Here is a 22,358-nt window from a genome sequence, read left to right on the forward strand (position 1 = left end):
TTCTTGGCTCAGCCATATGCAAGACCAAAGAGGCACTTCAGAAGCCTGTGGAGGACCTTTCTCCGCTGACTTATATGCCTTGCTCTACAAAGCCATGATCAGACCACAGGTGGGGCCATCCACACAGCCACACCTTGGTAACAGCAATTAATACCTTAACACTAGTCATAGCTCCCAGCCCTCTCCGAACCCATTATTTCAGCCTCTTAGCAACGTAAAAACATGCTGTTCTCCTTCATGTAAATGGACAGAGGCACTGGAGAACATAAAAGAGGTCCTGAGGGTGGGGTTTATTTAGCTCAGGGTAGAGGCTTGCGTTGCAAGCATAGGCCTTGGGTTCAGTCCCCTGTTCCAGAAAAAAAAACCAAAAACACAAAGATCCTAAGTCTCTGGGACCCACAGTATTACCCACCTCTTAGTGCTTTGTTTTATATACCTAACACTCCAAGTATACTTAGGTTCTTTGCTTCTTTAATTGATGCAGAGGGCTAGGGGTATAGATCAGTGGTAGATGTCTCAAGGTCTGGGGTTTGACCCTCAGCACCACACACTACAAAAGAAAAGAAACAGATTGAGACGGCCGGCATTTGAACCTATGTTTGTTTCCTGTACTATAACCTGTTAGAGTTGACTGTGTTGCCGGATCTGTGAAGTAGCGTGGGCTGACTCTTGGAGTTGATTGCCATCAGCTACAGAGTTGTTCTTAAATTTTTTGAATAACCATTTTGGGCTTCTATGAATGCTTGACACACAGGAAGCATTTGAGCCCTCCTTCGCTAGCCCTGAGTCTGGCCTCTAGGCATGAAGGCATTGAACCTGACTAAGCACGTTTACCTGGGGCTGAGATATCTCACTTTGCCATCTGCCAAACCTGCCCTGATTTGAACCCTACCAGGGCTGTGACCTTGGAGCAAGTTGCTTTTCTCATTTATGAGTTGGGATTATGATTTTTCTCCACAATCTCCATCCATGAATGCATTCATTTGGTGTTTGTAGGGTGTGTGTGTGTGTGTGTGTGTGTGTGTGTGTGTGTGTGTATGTATATGTGAGTGCACATGGACATGGTCCCCATGTCACAAGACATGTGTTGTGTTGGTCCTCATCCTCCCATCTGTTTGAGGCAGTCTTTTATCGTCCATTGCTGCATAGGCCAGGCTAGCTTCAGGGGATTCTCCCATTTCTGCCTCCCACCTTCCCATTACAAACACAGGGATCAAACTTTATACAAGTTACAGCTCTGGACTCAGGTCATCGGGCTTGCACAGCAAGTGCTTAATCCACTGAACAATCTCAGCCACACTTACTGTTTTAAAACATGTAATCTTACCCATTTTTAAGTGTAGAATTATAGTTGTGTTAGGTATATTCACACTGCCTTGAAACCAACCCTTTGCATCTTGCCAAACAAATGCTATGCCCATCAGACAATTCCCTATATCCTCTGCCCCTAGACTGTAGAGACCAGCATTTCACCCTCTGCCTCTGTGAGTCTGTCTCCTTTAGAGACTTGACATAAATGGAATTATAGCTTATTAATCATCTTGTGACTGGCTTGTTTCATGTAATGCTCTCAATATCCATCTACATTGTAAGATGGCAGGATTTCCTTAAGGCTCAGCAGTGTTCTGTTGTGTGCATAGCACCCTGCTGTGTCTGTCCATTCATTGGTGATAGACATAGGCTGCTGGTACCTGCTGATGTATATGCAACTATGTCTTGGAGACCCTGCTTAGAACCCTTTTGAATAATCAACCAGAAGTAAGTTTGTTGATTCATATGGTAGTTTTTTGTTTTTTTGTTTTGTTGTTGGTTTTTTTTTTTTTTTTTGAGGCCCCCCTCCATTCTTTTCCATGGTGGCCACACCATTTTAAAGTTCTAGCAACAATGCCCCAGGTGTTTGCTCCCTGGGCTTTGATCTGCACCCCTAATAGTGATCTGGGGTCTTTTCACTTTTGCTGCCCATTTCTGTGCATCCTGTTCTTACCAAGGGGTGTTCTAAGGAGCCATGTTCCACCATACTAGCTGATAGGCTTGTGGTTCCTGGCCTAAATGGTTCCAAACAGCCTTTACATAATTCTGTGGTGCCCATGGCCCCCGCTCCTCCTTTCTCAGAAGAGTTGTACCCTGAACTAATAACCAAGCTCATGATGTGATCAGTAACTCAAGCCAAATCCCAGAGCTCTGATTCTTTTGCCTGAGCTCTGGGACTGCTCTTTCTTGGTGGCTTTGGAGTTTTTTCTTAAAGCCACTGCTTGCCTATCCTGCTTGCTGAGTCTCCCTGGCATTGCACAAACATCCCTTGGCTCCAGGACAGTAGCTGGTAGCTCTGTAGGGGGTGGCAATTTCAAGGCATCCAATAAGAGGCCTGGGTGGAAGCTCCCAACAGTAAAGGATCCAGCTGGGACAGAGGCAAGGGTCTTCATTCAAGGTATCCAAGAGGACTCTCCTCAAACCTCAAGTTACCCCCCTCAAAAAATAAAATACTCCAGTTGGCTGGCTCCCCTCCCCCCCCACCCACACGCCCTGGCAGTGGTCCAATGGCAGCTCAGGAATGTCGAGTGATGCCTCTCCCTTTCTAAGTGGTCTGAGAGGCCTCAGCTGCCTGGATTTGGGGATTTGGGGACAATGGGGCCTGAAGTTCCCTCAGCCCCTGACTCCCTGCAAGTTGAAAGTTCTCCAGCATCAGAGATCAGAGAGACAGAGTGGCCTAGGAATGACCCCAAGGCCTGCAGAAAACCAAAGTGGAAGCTGTTTGTGTGGGAGGTGAGTAGAGGTCACTCATAGTTTAGGCTTTATGGGAACACACAGCTAGATACAGGTGAAAGAGGGCCCCATTCCACCTATATATTCCATGCTGGACTGAAGTGGCCAGAGACAGTAGCATGGTTCAGGCCTTCTCTTGGTTTATCTAACCAGTCTGTCCAGCCTTCACTTTGCTGACTCTCCTGGTATGGCTGGGGCATTGATTTAACTTACTTGATCCCTAACTGCCTCTCATACCTGAGTCCAGGCCACATCCCCAAGGAAGAAGCCCTTGGATGGCTCTTGAGCCAGCCACATCATAATAATGCTGAGAAAGGAGAGGATTGTACCCTGTGGGCCACCAGGTTTGGATGCAAGAGGTGTATTCCTTGGGAAGAACAGGCTCTCTTCATCCCAGTGCTCAGGGTGACCATGTGGGGGCAGCAGTACTTGCTCTCCTCTTGGGCCTGGGCTGCTCTACCCTGCAGGTGTGCAGAAATGGGGTTCCAAGATTCTGAAGGGCCCAGTAGAAAGGGATTGAAAAACTCCTGTCTGTGCCAACATCATGGGTCTCTGGTTGACCTGGCTAAGCAAAGCCAGAGTTCCTTGAGCTAGGGAGAACCAAGAAGCCCCCTTCTTCAAGCTCTGGTCTGCCCGTGACACAAATACCATGCATGGGTCTTCCGTCTTGTGAGTTCTGCAGCCTAAGACACAAGAGTCGTAGATTGGACATGCTCAGGAAATTCCCAAAATTCAAGTCTGGGATGTGTCACACTCCTCTCTCTCCATGTGAAGGAAGCAGTGTGTATGTGGGCTGCTGACCCTGCTGTCCCCTCCCCTGGTTTCACAGGCCCTGACTATCGCCCCAACATTCTTTAGAGTACCACTTACCTCTGCTTCTCCTCCTGCCCTTGCATTCAGGCTTGTAATGGTTGCATCTGGGCTGAATGCTTTCAGCCTTTTATTCTTGCCATTGTTCCCTAAACAATGCAGTGAACAATTATTTATAGAGCATTTACATCCCATTAGTCATTATAAGGAATTCAGAGATGATTTAAAGTGTGTGTCAGGATGTGTGAAGGTTACATGCAAATATTTTATGTAGGACAGGAGTCCAGGTTGATCTTGGTATCCTTAAAGGCTAGGTCTCCTACAAATTCTTAGACAGGCCAAGAGGAAATGTTAGCATATTAGAGAAATACACTTTAAGGTTCTGGAAAGATTTTCTCCAACCAGCAGGCCTGCCTCACCTTTCTTACCCGAGTCACATCACGTCACGCTAGGGTGGAGTGAGAGATTCTGTTTTAACTAGCCTTCTGGGAAGTTCTGATAGAACTTCGTTTGCCAATTGTGGCTCCTGTTGGTGTGAATGCCTAACTCAAAGTAACATCTTTCAATTTGGGACTTTAACTACACTCTCTAGAGGATTTCAATAAGTCACAAATCCCACCGGAAGGGGGTGGGGTGGGGTGGAGTGGGATGGGAGGCGGTAACAAGCAAGCAGGCTGGTCCATTCTTTCCTGGTGCAGCACTGCAGACACCAGTGTGGTCTGTTCCCTTCCTCCTCTGATCACCGTGGGCATCCCCAACCCTGCTTGCAGCCAAAGGAGAGAAGAGGTTATGCCCCGGTAGATGGCTCTAAATGGCCTTCTCATGTGGATGTTGAGGGTTTGTTGGGGGTGGAGGTCCATTGTTTGGAGGCTGTTGACAGCCATCCCCGAGATAGTGTCCTCCCCTAAAGCTACCCAGGATGCGTGGCTAAATCCCTAACGACACTTCCCAGCCCCGTGGGGCTCAGACCGGGGCTCTTCTTGGGCCCCTGAGGGGCGCAGCGGCCTGCCATCTCCCGTGCGCGTCTGGTCCCCATTCCTCCCACCCCCCTTCTCGGCCAAGCTGCGAGTCCGAGGAACTGGGGGCGGGACAGTGCCCCGGGGGCAGGGCCGGGCGTGGTGGGCCCCTAGGCCTTCGCGGGTGGGGCGAGCCCCTTCGCGACACCGCCCTCCCCGGGCAGCCAATGGAGGTGGAGGAGCCGCGCCGGGATTGGAGAGGGCGCGGGACTGGCCAGCGTGGGGGCCGGGACGAGGGGCGGGCGAGGCGAGCGCTGTCAGCTCGGTTATAAGGGAGGGAAAAGTTCCCTGCGCGGAGAGCCGGGCAGGCGCACGCTCATACGGCGGCCGCAGCGGCAGGGCGGGGCCGGCAGGGCGGGCAGCGGCGGAGGAAGACCCCCAATCGCAACCTCGCCTTCCACGGTGTCTCTGTCAGACCTTGGCCGCATTCCGGGGTCCGGAGGACTTGTGCACAGCGGCCATGGGTGGCGTCGGGGAGCCCCGCGGGGGGCCCGGGCCGCGGGAGGGGCCCGTACCGCTGGGGGCGCCCCTGCCCATCTTCCGCTGGGAGCAGATCCGCCAGCACGACCTACCAGGCGACAAGTGGCTGGTCATCGAGCGCCGTGTCTACGACATAAGCCGCTGGGCACAGCGGCACCCAGGGGGCAGCCGCCTCATCGGCCACCACGGCGCAGAGGACGCCACGGTAAGCTAGCCCACTGCCAGCGGGGTGGAGCCTGGCGCTAACGGTAGGGACGGAGACGTGGGTCGTAGGCTCCTAGTCTCATTCCACCTGCGGACCTTAGCATCCTTTCTGCTCTTTCTGACCTCTGACCCCATGCCCTGGCTCCAGAGTTGAGATGGAGCCAGGGCTGAGGAAGTCTTTCTTTCATGGAGCACCGGCTGTTGGTCAGTTTGTGCAATAGGTCTCTCCGGGAGAAATGGGCCCAGTGAAGTGGGTGTGCCGTGAGGGGCAGATTCCACCCTGGGTAAGGACCCTCACTGTTGTACCGAGGGTTTCATCTCTGCTGTGAGTCTCTCAGACTAGTACCTGGTGCTTCCAAGTGGGAGGGACAGGGCTGGGTTCCTAGCGACAGGGATATGCCATCAGAGACTGGGGGCTGGGCAGCAGAGCTTGGGCAGGGCCTGGAGGTCTGTGGCTTATCCAGCACTTGTGTAGACTGTTCTGAGGGCCAGTGACTCACCTCTACTGGGCTGGCAGCTGCACGTGGGAAGACTTTGCTAGGCTGGGTGGCCTCCACGGGAAGCACAGTCACCCCAGGCACAGGCTGGCCCCTGGGGACTCTGGCTTCCCATTCTCAGTCCACGTCTAGACAAGGAGGGATGTGGCTGGCCTGAAGGACTATCTGGCTAGAGCCCAGTGGCGAAACAATTTTCCAGACCCTTCCAGCCTCAGTCACCCTACATGGACAAAGGTTGAGGCCACGATGCTCTGCCTTCGACTTTCCAGAACTGTAGGTTAGTCAGAATGGGTACCAGGAAGATCTCCAAGACTGGAGGCAATGGAGTCCGAATGGAAAAACTTGGTGGCAGCAGAGGAGATTCTGCCCTGTCCCAGGACTGCCACTGTCCCTCTCCTTCCCATTCACTCCAAGCAACTGAGAGGCATAAGAATGAGAAGGTTCCTGAAAGTCATCCACCTTGGGCCACTGTGTGTGTGTGTGTGTGTGTGTGTGTGTGTGTGTGTGTGTATACCTACCTTTCTACCAGGGCATGGTGGGTATGAGGTGCCATGGCCTCTCCCACTGAGCCCTGCCAACCCTGTAAGGATCATGTTATAGCATAGGACAGAATGCTGGGCAGGAGAGGACAGCAGAGAGCATGCATTGATTGCTTTTTCCTACTCACGGCCAGGTCTATACAGGGGGCCCTCCTATATGGGATTCCTAACTTTATATTTAGCTCAGTGCCCTGAGACGTCCATCTAAGGATATTGCTATAGCCACCATTTTGATTCAGAGTCAGTAAGGTCTGTTAGGAAAACATCTGTCAGCATCTTGTGGCAGAGTTCTGGCTCTGCCATTGAAGGCTCTGAGAGGTAATTCCTCTGAACCTCAGTTTCCTCATTGGTCAAGTGGGGAGAGCTGAGCCGAATGGTAAGCGGCCAAAGTCAAGACTATACCTTCACAACCGTACTGCTATGTCACAGTTGTATGTTCAGTAACTGCTCTTTAGAATATGTTTACACGCTGGAGAGTGCGGTGGGACCATCACAGCATTACCAAGCCTTTGCTAGGTAACCTTGTCTGTCTCTAACCCCGTCTGTAAGAAGAGATTGCTATAAGCCCTAGACACTGGGGCAGAGTTGCCAAAAATACCTGGTGTGCTCAAGTCAAAGGGTTGGGAGGGGCCTGGGTTCAGCAGTCTTTGTCTATGATGAACCCACAGGGCATATCAGGGGTTGGACTGGTCCAGTGCCCTATGTGATCAAATCTAGATGCCAGTTGTCCCATCCTAGACCCTGGAGCTCAGGTTGGGGGTGGGAGGCTACTGCCCACTTGCATCTGCCCAGACAGCCATCAGCTGTTCTCATGTCCAGGCAACAGAACCCTTCCTGCCAGGAAATTCCCAGAGTTCTTGTGCCATGAAGTCAGTTTGTGACCATCCTGGGATACAGAGCCTGGTGCCCTGGGGAGAGCACTCTGGGCCCAGGGCCAGGTTTGTCTAAGAGTCATAGACGAGAAGACAGGGTGAGAAGAGCCAGCCAGAGAGGTACAGCCTCTGCTGGTCATAAATATATGAGGGTCACATGCCAAGCACCTACTTTATGCTAGGCTCTAAATTCAATGCTGTTATTGATACTATTTCTTTTAAGTATTTATTTGTTTATTTATATTTTATGTGCATTGGTGTTTTGCCATGAATATTGGTCCCCCAGGAACAGGAGCAATAGATAGCTGTGGGCTGCCATGTGGGTGCTGGGAACTGAACCAGGGTCCTTTGGAAGAGCAGTCAGTGCTCTCAAGGGCTGAGCCATCTCTCCAGCCCCTTGATACCATTTCTTAATTCCTAGTATACCCCCACTAAGATGAGAAAACAGATGCAGAGAAACAAAGTGACTTGAAACAGTGGCAGGTGTGGGATTTGAATGCGCAGCCACGCCTTTCCCCACCTTGGTTTCCCCATGATGGGGTCCCCTAAGTCCACCCATGAGTATTTCCTATGCCCCCTCCCCCAATATCTGCAGATGCAGCTGTGAACAAAACATTTGCAGGGAAGGAATGTCCAGCAGATGGATCAGCTTTAGCAAAGACTCAGAGGTGGGACGATACCACCCATACCTAAGGAATACAGCATGGCCACAATAGACAGCGGTCACAGGAGGGGGAAGTCAAAAGGCAGACATGCCAGGCTCGCTAGATGTTTTTGTTCTTAGAAGGACTTTGGTTTGTTATAAAGAAGGAGGAGAGCAGATAATGGAAACAAATGGGGTCTGCTATATGTTTAAAAGAATCTCAGAAGGGTAGGATGAAACTTAGTTAGTAGGCTGCTTGCCTAGTATACCTGATGCTGTAGGTTACATCTCTACCACTGCATAGACTCTGCTGTGATGGCATCCACCTGTAACCTCAGCACTCATGAGGCAGAGACAGAGGACTTGAAGTTCAAGGTCACCCCCAGGTATGAGGCAAGTTTGAGCCAGTTTGGAACACATGAGACTTTGTCTCCAAATAAAAGGACACTTGGGGCTTGAGAGATGCTCAGAGGTGAACAGTATATGCTGCTTTTGCACCCAGCCCCAGCACCCACCCTGGGTGGCTCCCAACCCCTCGTAACTCAAGCTGCCAGAGGGCCAACATCTTTGGTCTCTGTGTGCATTGTCATTCATGTATACACATTCCTCCCCCAAAGTTCACACACATATACATAGTTAAAAATAAAATCATCTTCTAAAAGGGAAAAGGCTTTAAGATGCAAGGAAAGCAAGATGGGGACCTGTCCTCTCTTTGGGAAAGGCATTCAGAACAAGTGACCGTGTAATTGGGCTCCAATGTGTGAATGTGTCTTGTCAGAGATATGTGGATACTAGTAGGGGCCATTAGAATTAGCTCTGTAAGATGAGGTTATGGCTCAGGGGCAGAATGCTGGTTGAACATACTCAAGGACCTGTCCTCAATACCCAGCAGTGAAAGTTGTTTTTTGTTTTTTAAATGAGACAAAACAAATAGAGTCCAGCATTGTAGTGCAGTCCTGCATTCCCCGCACTTGGGAGGTAGAATCAGGACTATGAGGAGTTGGGTACCATTCTCACTTACACTGTGAGTTTGAAGCCATCCTGGACTACATTAGATCCTGTATCAAAAACAGAACCCTGCCTCACCCCCTGCCCGCAAAATGCCCCAGTTATCTCTGTGTTACCTTTAGAGAAGGAGCTGACCTATCCTCAGGCTGTGACTCTATTTCCCCTTCAGTGTGGCAGGGATAAGAGTGCTTTCCTTTTGGATTCACTGTGGGAATGATGTTGGGCACCTGGCTGATTGGTTACTATGGGCAATGAAACCCTGAACTCAACCGATGTGGCTATGGGGAAGGTGAGGAGTTTCCCTTGGTCCCCAGTGCCCATTAGGCTGAAGCACTGTCAGCCCTAGAAGAATTCAAAGTTCAGCAGGCTCGAGCCAGCTGGCATCTGCCTTTTTGAAGCCCCTTGGGAATGAGAAGCTAAAAGTAGGAGTGGCTAGTGCCACCGTCAGAGGCTGTGTCATAGTAGTTTCAGCCAACAGTTAAGGACTAGGTTCTGTTCTGAGGATTTTAGATGTGAAAATGTATTTACTCCTAAAGAGATTGGAGCAGAAAATGAGCAATATCATAGTACCCTAAAATGACAAAGCCTTCATCCCTGGGTTTGGGATGGGAGCTGAGAGGGAACAGGATTATGACCAGGAAGCCCTGAGGCCTAGTGAGGGCAGGATGGCCTCAACCGCCCAGAACTGATGCCCACACCCTGTTCCCACCAACCACACTGGCTGCTTTGGAAGTCCTACTTCAGCGAGTAGTCATTTTGTGGGGCCTGAGTGAGCTTTTGTTTGTTTTGTTTAACGATAGGATCTCATTATGTATCCCCAGCTGGGCTAGAACTCATTATACACCAAGCTGGCCTCCAGTGCACAGAGATCAATTGCCACCTTCCTCCTGAGTACCGAGATTATAGGTGCAAGCCATTGCACCTGACTCTGGTGGGCTTTACAGGTGTCTTCTCCTGCAGGCCTCAGTGCCCACCCTTCCCTGTGGGGAGGAGTCAGGGTCGTGTGACTGGCAGGAATGCAGTGTGTAGAGGTGGAGTGGGAATGGTGGTGACCTCAGTGTGTCAGGCAGCCTTCCCCCTTCCTTCCTGAGAGGGAAGGCTTCCCTTGACTGCCCTGATAAAAAGAGCCCGGCCCCAGTGGTAAAGTCAGAGTTCAGTGGTAAAGAGAGGCCCACGTGCCACAAGGCTGGGTCATTTTCAGCTATTAGCTGAGACAGCAACATCCCTGAGGCCAAGGGTCCTGTCTAGCAGAGGATCAAATGTGTGTCCCCACCCTTCACCAAGATACCAGGGATGCTGAGGGGCCTGGGGCAGCTTCTCTTGAGCTGGGCTTTCCTGCACGGACCAGAGCCATATGTACTGGTTACACAGCTATTGTCCTTGCTTCCTTGTCCTTGCCTCAGTTTCTCCATCTATGGGGGGGTTACTGTTAATGTTTTCTCACCGGGCCTCTTGTAGTGCTGGGGAGATGGTGGCACTTGAGTGCACGCAGCCTTAGTCCCTCTTGTCTGCCTCCATTGGAGGGTAAGAGAGGCAGGGGTGCCCCTGGAGACCCCATGGCCACCTCCAGCAAAGGTATAAACAAGCAGCAAGTGCAGACCCAGATCAACGGAGCTCCAGCAGCCCTCTCTGCTCCTCCACCTCCCTGGCTGGTCTGGAACATTCTCCATTCTTTGGCCAGAGACCAGAAATTCTTCCCTCCCTCCAGTGCCTGGGGTAGGAGGAGGTTGTCTCCCCAAGCTCCCATCCTCCCTGTTCTTAGGTCTGAGACTCAGCTACGTCTTGATCAAACATCACATTCTCACTCCCCTACTCACACCCGCAGCCCGTGGCTGTCAGCAGCAGATGCATCAAAGAAGAAAGCTGGGCAGTGTTAGCCATGAGGCCCCTTCTAAGTGCTTTACCCCCCCCCCAAGCCTGTGGTTCCAGCAGTCGGTGAGCTGTGTGTTAATGTTTCCCATCTTATGAGAAGAAAATGCAGAGGGAAGAGGGCCCAAGCCTGTCTGGGGCTCCTACATGAAATCACAGGTTCCCTCCCTGGTGGAGGGCTGGCTCCAGACTGTACGCCACCTCCCCAGCCCCTAGGCAGCTGCTATGGGGAGCTCATAGTGAGGCTAGGGTCAGAGCAGGGGCTCTGCTGGTCTTGCCTCTGAGGTTTCCATATTCTGAGGGTGTGTGGGCATTAGAGAGAACAGACTCAAGTTCAAACCCCAGCTCTGCCACTACAAATTCTTCCACTGGGACAGGTGTCTTGAGGGAAAACCAGTTTACAACCCTGCCCTGGGAGGTGGGGAGGGCTGGCTCTTGTCTACTTATCATCTGTGCTTCAAAACTCGGTATATCTGTAAGCAGAGGCTGCAAGGGTCACCAGGAACTTAGGCTTACTATGCTTTTTTTTAAAAAAAAATTTTTTCCCAGACTAAAAAAAAAAATGTGTATGAGTGTTTTGCTTCCATGTACATGTGTGCATCACATATGTGCCTGGTGCTCACAGAGATCAGAGTGTGTCAGATTCCCTGGAACTAGAGTTTCTGGTGCTTGAGCAAGCCACCATGTAGGTGCTGGAAACTGATCCTGGGTTCACTGCAAAATCAGCCAGTTTTCCTAACCACTGAGCAATCTCTCTAGCCCCTGTGGCAGGCCTTTTGATTCCAGCAGTTTCTACCCACTCATCTCTGAGATTCAATGAAAGATTTCCAATTTCATTCACTTTTGACTCTTCTAAAGTGGTGCATGTGTGTGCATGTGTGTGTGTGTGTGTGTGTGTGTGTGTGTGTGCATGTCTGTGTGTTGGGTGAAATCACAAATTGTGGTACATATACCCCTTAACCTTTCTGAATCTTCCTTTCTCCTTGGCCCGGTCCTTGATCCCAGAAAGGACTAGTCCATATGACCCAAGCTACAGTTCCAGGAAGTCCCTTGGTGGTGCTCCAAGTCCAGGGACCCACCTTGTGAATGTTCCTTAATAACACAGACTCCATACTGCTCACACAGTCCCAAGAGCCTAGGCCTGTCTGCATGTCCCCTTCCCACCAGCTGGAGCCCTGACCTACCTACCATGGAAATTTCTGACCTGGTCCCAAGGGGACTCACATCTTCCCTATCACTTTAGTGGACTGAACTGATTAGAAGACCCTTGGGTGGGCCTGGTTCTGCTCACCTAGGTGTGTACAGTACACTCCTATACAGGGCTGTGTCTATCTGGCATTCATGTCGGCTGTAACCCTAGGCACATTTCTAAGAATCTGAATCTTGCTTGTTGAGGTAGTGGCTTGCTGAGGTGGCTGTGGGGGGGGGCAGGGACAGAGGGAGGTAGGAGAATGTCTGACTGTCTCTCTGTCTGTCTTTCCATGCCCCAGGCTCTGTGCTTAGGTAGGGAGGTTTCAAATCACCATCAGCTTTAGGGAATTCTGACACTTGATACAGCATGAATGAATCTTTATGATATTGTGATATGTGAAATAGGCTAATCACAAAGGGACAGATTCGATATGATACCATTTAGGGGAGGTTCCTGGAATAAGGCTAGATCCATAGGATGTGGTATTGGGGCTGTGGAAGGAGAGTGAGGAGTTGAATGGGTATAGCCTTTCATCTGGGGAAGAGGAAGGAGAGAGTCTGGATATGGATGATCACACATCAGCATGAAGGTCCTTGATGCCACTGAACATTACTCCTAAGAGTGGTGAACTTAAGTGTATTTTACAGATGGTGATGATAATAAATATAATAATATAAGGCTGGGGATGTAGCTAGTTGGAAGCATGTTGCCTAGAACCCACAGAATCCTTGGGTTCAATCCTTGGTAATGCACAAACCAGAAGTAGTGATACACACCTGTAGTCCCAGCACTCAGAGATGGAGTCAGAAATATCAGAAGCATAAACCATCCTCAGCTACATAGTAAGTTCAAGGCCATCCTGGGCTATGTGTGACCCTGTCTTAGAGACAAAGACAATAAAGTCCCATGTCAGAAGGTCCTGAATAGGAAGTAGAGGCCCTTGCAGAGAATGTACTGGCTCAAAGTCACATGGAAGTGGGGTGAACTGAACCCCAGTGAGCCTGGGCCCAGGCAGCTTCCTGTGGGACCCCATTCTCCTGTGTCTCTGCCCCTCCTCCATCTCCAGAGGAAATGAGGGCTATGCTTTTATAACCCCTGCTGTTGGATGAGGCCCAGGGAACCATCCAGCCTGGGTTATTTTAGAAGCCACACTCTCCTAGCTCTCCAGTCCCTAGCTGTCTTGTGTCAGTGACTCCGAGAGAAGACTCTAGGTATGGTCTCTACATAGTCTTCCTTCCTCCAAGGACTCTTCAGAAATGCCCTGCCAGAGAGTATAGGGACTATTGTTATTTTCAGCCTCGTTTTGTTTTCTTTTAAAATTATTTTTTATCTCTCTCTCTCTCTCTCTATCTATCTATCTATCTATCTATCTCTGTTGTTTGTGTGTGTGTGTGTGCTGTGTGCATGTGGGTGAAGGTATGAGTGCTCACATGCATGTGGGGGCCAGAGGAGGATGCTGGACACCCTGCTCTATCACTCTACTCCATTCCCCCAAGATTCTCTCACGGGGAACCTAGGTCCACGCTGGCAGCTAGCAGGCTCCAGCAAACCTCCTGTCTATGTCCTCCCCCACTTCCTACCCCAGTGCTGGGGTTACAGACTCACGTAGCTATGCCAAGATTTCTACATGATTACTAGGGATTTGAACTCATGTCATTGTGCTTTTACAGCAAGTGCTCCTCCCACTGAGCCATCTTCCCAGCCTTTTATTTTTGATAGACATTTAATAAGGCCCCTGTTCCTGGGGCCAGTGGGCTATTTCAACACCTGTGCACAATGTACAATGATCAGGGTTATTATCTTGGTGACACAGTGAGGTGACTGACTATATAGTTAACAATGTCATTTCTGTTTCAACCTACACAAGCTGGTAGACTCTTGGATAATAGGAGGCCCCTGTTCTTTGTCAGACTTCTGCAAAGGTGTTTCCTTTTAGCATCTTGGAAGTGGCCCTCAACCTCCTTTCCCAAGGCCATGGGGACAATGCCATCCAGTCACCCACTCTACTTTTGAAATTGCAACAGTAAAATCAGTTGACCACCTGCGACCAATAAATGGGCTAGATGTGATATCATAAGCAAACAACGATGTTAAGAGCAAGAGCAAGGCTCAGACCAAAAAGATGAGGAAACCTGGCCACCTTTCCTTATCATCTGTCTTATCTCCCTCTTCTGTCTTTTTCCTGTATTGCTCCTTACCCCTGCCCCAATTATTATAGAAAGACACAGGAGTGTCAGGCTTTTCTGTACTTAAAGAAAATTATACTATCTACTGAGAATGTAGCTCAGTTGGTAGAGTGCTTGCCTGTCAAGTGTGGAGCCACTCGATTCAGTTCTCAGCACTCATGTGAACTGGGTAGGCATGGTGGTACATGTTTGTAGTTTCAGCACTAGGGAGGTTGAGGCAAGAGGTTCAGTTCAAGGTCATTCTCTCTTGGGCTATTTAGCAACTTTGAGGCTACATGAGACCATGTCTCCTAAAAGAAAAAAAAAAAAATAATCAAACAAGTGCTCAAATACCTTCCTTGCATGAACCCAAGAACTCAGTGTGTATGGCTCACCATTGACCCATCCCAAGTGGCCCACACACATTTTACCCACTGCTGCATTGGTAAGAATTGGATACATTTAACATTGGTGAGCCAAATCCTGTTTCACATGCATGCAGTAAAAAACACTGCGGCACACAGAAAGCTTTTCGGAATGGATCCAATGAGGTTCTTTCAGGCACACTGAGAAGAGGGCCCTAGACTGGATGAAGCAGATGGGACATAGCAAGCAAGGGGTGTTGGACAGGGTACCTGGGGCCTGGGGGAGGAGTAAGGAGGGCTGATAGGTGAGGCTAACCCTCCTGGTCTTTTGTCTGTGACTGCCCAGCATCTAGCTGACTTTCTGTCTGCCTGTCCATCAACAGTCCTTTCTGTTTTAAAAATTAGATTTATTCCATTTTTCTATGTGTGAGTATTTACCCTGCATGTATGTACATGTAACTCATGCATGCTTAGTGTCACAGAGATAAAAAGAGGACATTGAATCCCCTGAAAGTGGAGTTACGGATGGTTGTGAACCAGCACGTGGATGCTGGGAATCTAACCCAGCTCCTCTGCAAGAGCAGCCAGTGCTCTTAGCCACTGTGCCATCTCTCCAGCTCCGTAACAGCCTTGCCGCCCTGTTCCTGTGTTCTTCCTGGGTGCTACATGAGCTGTCTATTCACTGGACTGTCTGTTCTCCTTCAGGATGCTTTCCATGCCTTCCACCAGGATCTCCGTTTTGTGCGCAAGTTCCTGAAGCCCCTGCTGATTGGAGAGCTAGCCCCAGAGGAGCCCAGCCAGGATGGGGCTCAGAATGTGAGGGAACAGCTGGAGGCCTTGGGGGCATTGCCTGTTGCCAGTAGCAACTATTCTGCATGACTCCGGGGGATGCAGAGTGGGGACTGGGGCGGGTCACCTTTGGGCCCACATCAAAGGTGAAAGCCATAGTGATGTCTTATAGAAGTGAAGATTCTGGATCTGACTTAGCTAGGAACTTGCTGTGGGTCTCCAGATGGGGCCTCTTTCTGCCCCAGATCTGGTGTCCCAACCACGTTCTACAATGGGGGTGTTCTTGAGTCTGAAAGGGTCCCTCTACTGGCTTTGGTTTTCTCTGCTTATCACCCACCCCACACCTTTGGGGTCAGGGAGACACTTAGCCACTAGCTAGTTCCCCAGCTCACACCCTGGCTCGTGTTCTTGTTCCTCTGTCCATCACCTTTGCTAACCCTGGACCCAGCAATGGGGAACAGGATGGCTTGAGAAGCAATGGGAAGTTTCTGGGGACTCTGGCAGTCCCTGCTTCCTCATCTGCTGGACCACTCTCCTGCCACAGACCCAGCTGATTGAGGACTTCCGAGCCTTGCGCCAGGCAGCTGAAGACATGAAGCTATTTGAAGCCGACCGCACTTTTTTTGCGCTCCTGCTAGGCCACATCCTGGCTATGGAGTTGCTGGCCTGGCTTATCATCTACCTCTTGGGCCCTGGCTGGGTGTCTAGCATCCTTGCCGCCCTCATCCTGGCCATCTCTCAGGTAACCCCAAGACTACACAACAGATATGGGGGGGGGTCTAGCCTATGTGGAAACTCAGGACAGTTCTTTATGAATGAAAGAATGGGTAGATGGATGAGTAAGTGCTTAAGGGCTAGAGGCCCTTAAGACGTGCCCGATCCAGAATATCACAGCCCTATGCATGATATTCGTCATGATGATTCGTCATCGTGCAGATGACGAATGAAAGGGTGATCCTTTTCTGCCTAACAAGAAGGTCATGGCTAGCCTTCCAGTGACAAAAGACAGATTAGCAAGAGAAAAACCTAGAAAATGTATCTGATCATAGCCTTATGTGACCAAGGAGCCCTCAGATTAGAGAGCAAGAGACCAGGGTGAACTGTCCATTTGTGTTTTTACACGTAAGTTCTACGAAGCAGGAACAGCCTGTAGGAATGGGTTAGACACAAAAGATCTTAGAACGAGAGGGTCTGAGCCAGTGGAAAACTGGCAAGGCTTGTTACCTCAGATTCTTCTTGGCCTCTTTCTGTGGCATCTTCCCTCTTAGGAGCTCTTATCAGATGAGGTTGCCTTTCTTCGAGGTCAGCAGCAAGGCAAAATGGGAATTAGGGTAGTGAGTTCAGGCTTTGGGCAAGAGCCCTTGTGTCTATGGCCTGCCTCAGGTAGGGTAGAGAATTCTAGGTTCTATCATTTGCCTTGGGGGGATGCAGGGAAGCAGGCAACAGGAAGCTATGAGAAGAGCAGAAAGTCTTTTTCTGAAGCCTGTATTCAGAGAGATGATTTTTCTAAACCCTGGCATTAGCATGCATGCACACCATCAAACTCAGGTGCATAGGTCCAGTGAAAGAGGCAGCTGGTTTCGGTGGAGCATCAGCTGTGGGTGGACCCCTAGTGTCAGAGGGGGCCCAGGTAGCCTCCTCCATCACTACTGGATTCCTCCTCCACTCTTGACCTACCCCTCTCCCCAGGCCCAGTGTTGGTGTCTGCAACATGATCTAGGCCATGCCTCCATCTTCACTAAGTCCAGGTGGAACCATGTGGCCCAGCAGTTCGTGATGGGGCAGTTGAAAGTGAGTGTGAATCTGGGTGGGCATGCAGGCATGGAATTGGGGCTCTATACTGGGCCTGCTCAGGTGTGGGTACCAAGTAGGGGCACAGCCTGACTCTACCCCTGAGATCCCTTCTCCCCCCAGGGCTTCTCTGCCCATTGGTGGAACTTCCGCCACTTCCAGCACCATGCAAAGCCCAACATCTTCCACAAGGACCCAGATGTGACTGTGGCACCTGTGTTCCTCCTGGGGGAGTCATCTGTGGAGGTAGGTGGACGGGACATGGACACTCAGGACAGACCCACAGCTTAGGGGACTTGGCAGGGACTGAGTCCCTATGCTTGCCCGCCCCAGCTTAGCCTGCATTCTAGCTCTAGGCCCAGTCCTTCCCCCATCTCCTAGCCACCTGGGGATGAGTGGCCCAGTGGCTAGAATCTAGAGTTGCCTTTGACCTTGGCCTCAGCCAGCCCCCTGATCTTGGCCTGGAGAGCTGTTCTCCCCAGCCGACGCCTGTCTCCACAGTATGGCAAGAAGAAACGCAGATACCTGCCTTACAACCATCAGCATCTGTACTTCTTCCTCAGTGAGTATCTACCGGCCCTTTGGGGTGGGGATGTGGCCTATGATGCCCTCCTGAGGGCTCCAAGCCACCTTCTGCTCTGGCTGTCCCCACTCTTTCCCACCCTCCCCAGAGTCTCTCTGCCCTCGAGCCAGGGCTGCCTGGAGTCCTAGAGTGTTTTGTAATTGCCTCTGCAAACAAGGACAGGTAGACTCAAGGGCAGAAATATGTAAGGCAGGCTCCTGACCTATACAAGGCACAAGGGAGGTGGGAGACAGGGACAAGAGCCAGTGTGAGTCAGGCCCTGTGGGAACTGGGAGGTCATGTCAACGGACAGGTACGCATTTATGTTCTATGGGTGTTCCTGGAGGAACAGCCTCGGCTCTTATCTGCCTACCTCACCCGGGTACCCTCCCTGTTATTGCATGCCCCTATGCTCCCTTCTTGCAGTTGGGCCACCGCTGCTCACCTTGGTGAACTTCGAAGTTGAGAATCTGGCATACATGCTGGTGTGCATGCAGTGGACGGTGAGTGGCACTGCTCAAGACCACAAGCATATAGCTTTCTGGGAGGGCTTCAGGGGACGGCACTATCCCTCCCTGAGTGTGAGTGTGTGCGCGCGCGCTTGCATTGCCATGATCTCTGTGTGTGCAAGAAGAGAGTATGCACCTCTGGGTACGCTGTGGCTCTCTTCTGTGAAGGCGCTCCCGTCGTGGGGAGAACCGCTGGGCTGACTGCCAGGCATCTGTATCCCAGGCATGGACTGCCCTAATGCACCCTTCAAGTCACCACCGTGGTCAGCCCTGACTGGTGACAAGGCAGGGACCCTGTCCTTTCACTCAGCCATGAAAGCAGAAGCCCAAGGAGGGGCAGTGGCCTGCCCAGAGCCCTGAAGCAAATGGAAGGGAGAGTCGAATGACCCCAGCCCTTCCTCCTGCCTCCCAGTTCCCTCAACGCTGCCTCTGTCCTCCTTGTAGGACTTGCTGTGGGCTGCCAGTTTCTACTCCCGCTTCTTTTTGTCCTACGCTCCCTTCTATGGTGCAACTGGGACACTGCTTCTCTTTGTTGCTGTCAGGTATGGCCAGATTCAAAGTGACGGGGACGGGGAGGTCTCACACAGGTGGCGAGGGACCCTGACCACAGCCCTCCCTGCTTAGTCTGTTGTCCCTCTGTGGGATGGGTGCTAGTGCCACCTCTTCAGTGGCCGTTAGGATAATCAAAGACTAGCAGAGTAGCCAGACCCTGGGGCTGGCCGCTCTGAGGAAAGCAGCCTAGCTTGGCCATGGCTTTGTGGGTGGCCCTCAGCCTCACTGGGGACACTGCTCTATGAAGTTTCTTTAAATGTCAAGGCAGCAGCAACTAGATGATTCCACTGGACAGACTGGGTTCAGCTGCATGTATGCCAGCCTCCACTCTGAGCTGGATATAGGGCAGTATCAAAGCCTCCCTCACAGGGTCCTGGAGAGCCACTGGTTCGTGTGGATCACGCAGATGAACCACATCCCCAAGGAGATTGGCCACGAAAAGCACCGGGACTGGGCCAGCTCTCAGGTAGGCACTAGGGAGCCCGGTGGGAGGGTATGCCCGCTGGGGACTGGGAGGGATCAGGCCTTGCTGAGGTTCTCAGGTGGTGGGGTCAAGGTTCAGAGCCAGCCTTCCTTCCTTGTACCCCTTCTGCCCGACAGCTGGCAGCCACCTGCAATGTGGAACCTTCGCTCTTCATTGATTGGTTCAGTGGGCACCTCAATTTCCAGATTGAACACCAGTAAGTGTGGCCTGTAAGGCTTTCTGGGTACAGGGTGAGGCCAAAACTTGGGCCCAGAACTCACCTCTGTGGGATTCCTGGAAGATGAGGAGTAGGTGAGCTCCCTCTGGCAGCTCCCTACTCAGATCTGGCCTCCCCTCCCAGCCTCTTTCCCACGATGCCACGGCACAACTACCGCAGGGTGGCCCCCCTGGTCAAGGCGTTCTGCACCAAGCATGGCCTACACTACGAGGTGAAACCCTTCCTCACGGCCCTGGTGGATATCATCGGGTAAGGCTGCACCGGGCCCCTCAAGTTGCAGTACTAGTCTCTTCCAAGGCTCCATGCGCACTCCTGAGCGGGTCAGCATCTTCGGAGCACCTGGCCCTCAGAGGGAACCCTTCCTAAGAACTGGCTTTCTAGACTTTTCCTGATCAGCCAGTGCACTCCTTTCCTCCCAGTGTGGAGAACTCACAGAGCTCTATAAATATGGCAGTGAGTCAGACAGGCTGAGCAGTTCTTGCCTCCTGGGAACTGAAGCCAATGTTCTAGTTGGGGTAAGAAAGCAAGCATTTGTAGGGCTAGAGAGATGGCTCAGTAGGTAAAGTGCCTTTTGGGTAAGGATGGAGACTTGAGGTCAGATCCCTGGCACCCATGTAAAAAAGCCAGGAATGGTGTCATGTGCACTGGAGAGGCAGAAACAGGGCATCCCTGTAGGGTTTATTAGCCAGTAAGCTCCAGGTTCAGTAAGAGACAATGTCTCAGAAAATGAGATGGAAAATCAATAAGAAGACACCGGACATCAACCAGTGTTTAAAAATGGTGGGAAGGAGTCACACTGTCATTTGACAGAGCTTGAGTGGAGAGTTTTTTTAATTGGGGGAGGGGATGGGAAAGGGGGAGAGGAGGGAGGAGGCTGGCCTCTGGGGACAGAAGCGCTGGCTGGGAGAGATGAAAGAGGCAGAGGCGGGGAGAGAGGGAGGGATAGAGATGGGAGATGCATTCACATGCATTCACACCACAAACACACACAGTGAGTGTATGTGTGAATGTGTGTGTGTGTGTGTGGTTACACAACGAGAACATGACTTGAGAACCATTTTAATGACATACGAGAATGAAAACCTAGGGTGGAGGCAGGAGAGGGATGTGGAGGGTCAGGCAGAGGGTGTAATATTGTTTATTGCATAGCAGGTGCAAAGTGTGGAGAAGCTGCCGTGTGAGCAGAGGCAAGAAGCAGGGAGACAGCTGGTCAATGGGGAAGGGCACTGTTAAAGAGTTTTCCAGATAGAGGCCTTCAGGCAGGAATGTGCTGATTTGTGGGAGGGCCACTAAGTGGAGGAGAGGCCACCTGACTTTCAAATCTTGCAAAGATGCTCTAAGTGGGCATGCACTCTGAGCAAGAGTGAGAGCAGAAAGGGGAAGGCCAAGTGGTATCTGTTCAGGCGGGCTAGGGGATTGGGGGGTGGCTCAGCCCTCAGGAGCAGCCTTGGAGGTGGGGAAATGGAGGTTGGATTCTACACCTACAGACATCTGTACACTGTTTCCCTGTTCTTGTCTTTGGGATCATGATGGGGCAGGTTCTGTGTTCCATGTCTTTGGGTTGCAGAATCCAAAAGGGAGAGGCAGCAGGGAGAACCAGGTGAATGATGGCTAGGCCCACTGAGGCTCACAACTGGACTTGGCCACCTGCCACTCACCTCCCTGTTGAAGTCCAGATTCCACTCTGGTTAATGAGTACCTGGCTCCGCACAGCTGCCTGTCTCGGGGGATGGGAACTCACAGGGGTGTCTTTACTCAATAGTCCTTATGGGACACGGGGTGGGGGATGCTAATACCTTCCAGTTGAGTCCTTGGACCCTCTCCCCAACTCTCAGGTCCCTGAAGAAGTCTGGTGATATCTGGCTGGATGCATACCTCCATCAATGAAGACAGCACCCTCTTAGGTGGCGAAGGGGGTAAGGGTACAGACTCCAGCAGTTACCAAGACACTGGGCAAGGCCGACAGCCCTCCTCACCCCCTGCTGGGGCAGCCTGTCTGCCTGCCTGGTTCTGTGGGCTTTCCTCAGTTCTCAGCATTTTCTGTTCCAGAGCCCTATGGCCGTGGCACCTGTCCAACAGGACCGGGGTGGAAGAAACATACTTTAAAGCTACATGGTGAGCATAGCATGTTTTCCTAAAGCAAGAATTGGAGGAAAACTTGTTATTTTTGTATAAAAAGCAACCCGACACATGGAGCCAAGTGTTGAATTTTCATGGATTTCGGAGCCAAATCCACTTCAGACTTCCCAGAGGGGGCGGCAGAGTGTCCGGAATGTAAGGAGTTCCCTCCACCCTGGGTGCTCTGGGTCATGGAGGCAACAGCTGCTCCAGCTCGGCTCCACCTCAGGGCTTGGTCCCTTCCTGTTCCTACACTCAGCAGCACCCTGGGGTGAGTTATGTACTCAGGGGCCCGGAACTGATGGTCACATCTGCAGGAGCCTCTGAGCTGTGGGATGGGAGAGCCCATGTGTTGGTACCGGCCTCCTAGAGGATCCAGTAGTGGGGAGTCTTGGCATGGCACAACAGTTGCAGTGCTGAATAGGCAGGGACTCAGGCGTTCTGTTCCTAAGTCCTTGGACTCTTAGGGCTGCTTCTTCAGCGGGGCTGGGATCCCACTTGGCCTCAGGATCTCTGTCTGGATAATGGGGACAGTTGACTGTACCTATCAGCTGTTGGACAGTTCTGTGGGGAGAGTTTGCTTAATCTTGGTTTTCTACCTGCAAAGTGCTAAGGATGTTTCCTTCTATTTACACTAAGCACCCCAGTTTGGGAGGGCATACCTCTCCTGGTGCTAAAGAGCCAAACTCAGTCCTTAAGGCATGCGAGGCAAGTACTTCACTACTGACTTAAACCCAAGCTTGGTGAGAAGAAAGGGCACAGAGGGCCCCTGCGCCCCCAGCACAGACACTCAGTGGCTCCGAGCTGGGCTGCAGATCTTCTTTGTTAAGCAAGTTTCAACAGCTTTAGGCAGTAGCAAACCCAGGCAGAAATACCGAGCTGGGGTCTGCGGAAGGAGCTGAGGCCACCTCAG

The 22,358-nt window shown here is 51.4% G+C and overlaps 1 protein-coding gene across 1 annotated transcript; it reads left to right on the top strand.

Moving 5' to 3' along the window:
• The first annotated feature begins 4,856 nt into the window (after nucleotides 1-4,856).
• Fads3 (fatty acid desaturase 3) lies at nucleotides 4,857-21,522 on the top strand. The gene is made up of 12 exons (XM_051193922.1): nucleotides 4,857-5,274; nucleotides 15,129-15,239; nucleotides 15,757-15,954; nucleotides 16,902-17,003; nucleotides 17,127-17,249; nucleotides 17,505-17,565; nucleotides 17,992-18,068; nucleotides 18,519-18,616; nucleotides 18,996-19,092; nucleotides 19,227-19,306; nucleotides 19,451-19,576; nucleotides 21,163-21,522. The coding sequence occupies exons 1-12, from the start codon at nucleotides 5,050-5,052 to the stop codon at nucleotides 21,212-21,214; spliced, it is 1,350 nt and encodes a 449-aa protein (XP_051049879.1). The 5' UTR covers nucleotides 4,857-5,049; the 3' UTR covers nucleotides 21,215-21,522.
• The last annotated feature ends 836 nt before the right edge of the window (nucleotides 21,523-22,358 follow it).

This window comes from Phodopus roborovskii, unplaced genomic scaffold (assembly GCF_943737965.1).
Source record: "Phodopus roborovskii unplaced genomic scaffold, PHOROB, whole genome shotgun sequence".
Classification (NCBI taxonomy): domain Eukaryota; kingdom Metazoa; phylum Chordata; class Mammalia; order Rodentia; family Cricetidae; genus Phodopus; species Phodopus roborovskii.

Excerpts from the sequence above, each read along its gene's own strand:
- Fads3 (XM_051193922.1), top strand. The coding sequence starts at position 5,050 with ATGGGTGGCGTCGGGGAGCCCCGCGGGGGGCCCGGGCCGCGGGAGGGG. Across the intron at positions 19,093-19,226 it reads GGGACTGGGCCAGCTCTCAG|CTGGCAGCCACCTGCAATGT; the intron begins GTAGGCACTAGG and ends TCTGCCCGACAG. Across the intron at positions 19,577-21,162 it reads GCCCTGGTGGATATCATCGG|GTCCCTGAAGAAGTCTGGTG; the intron begins GTAAGGCTGCAC and ends CCCAACTCTCAG.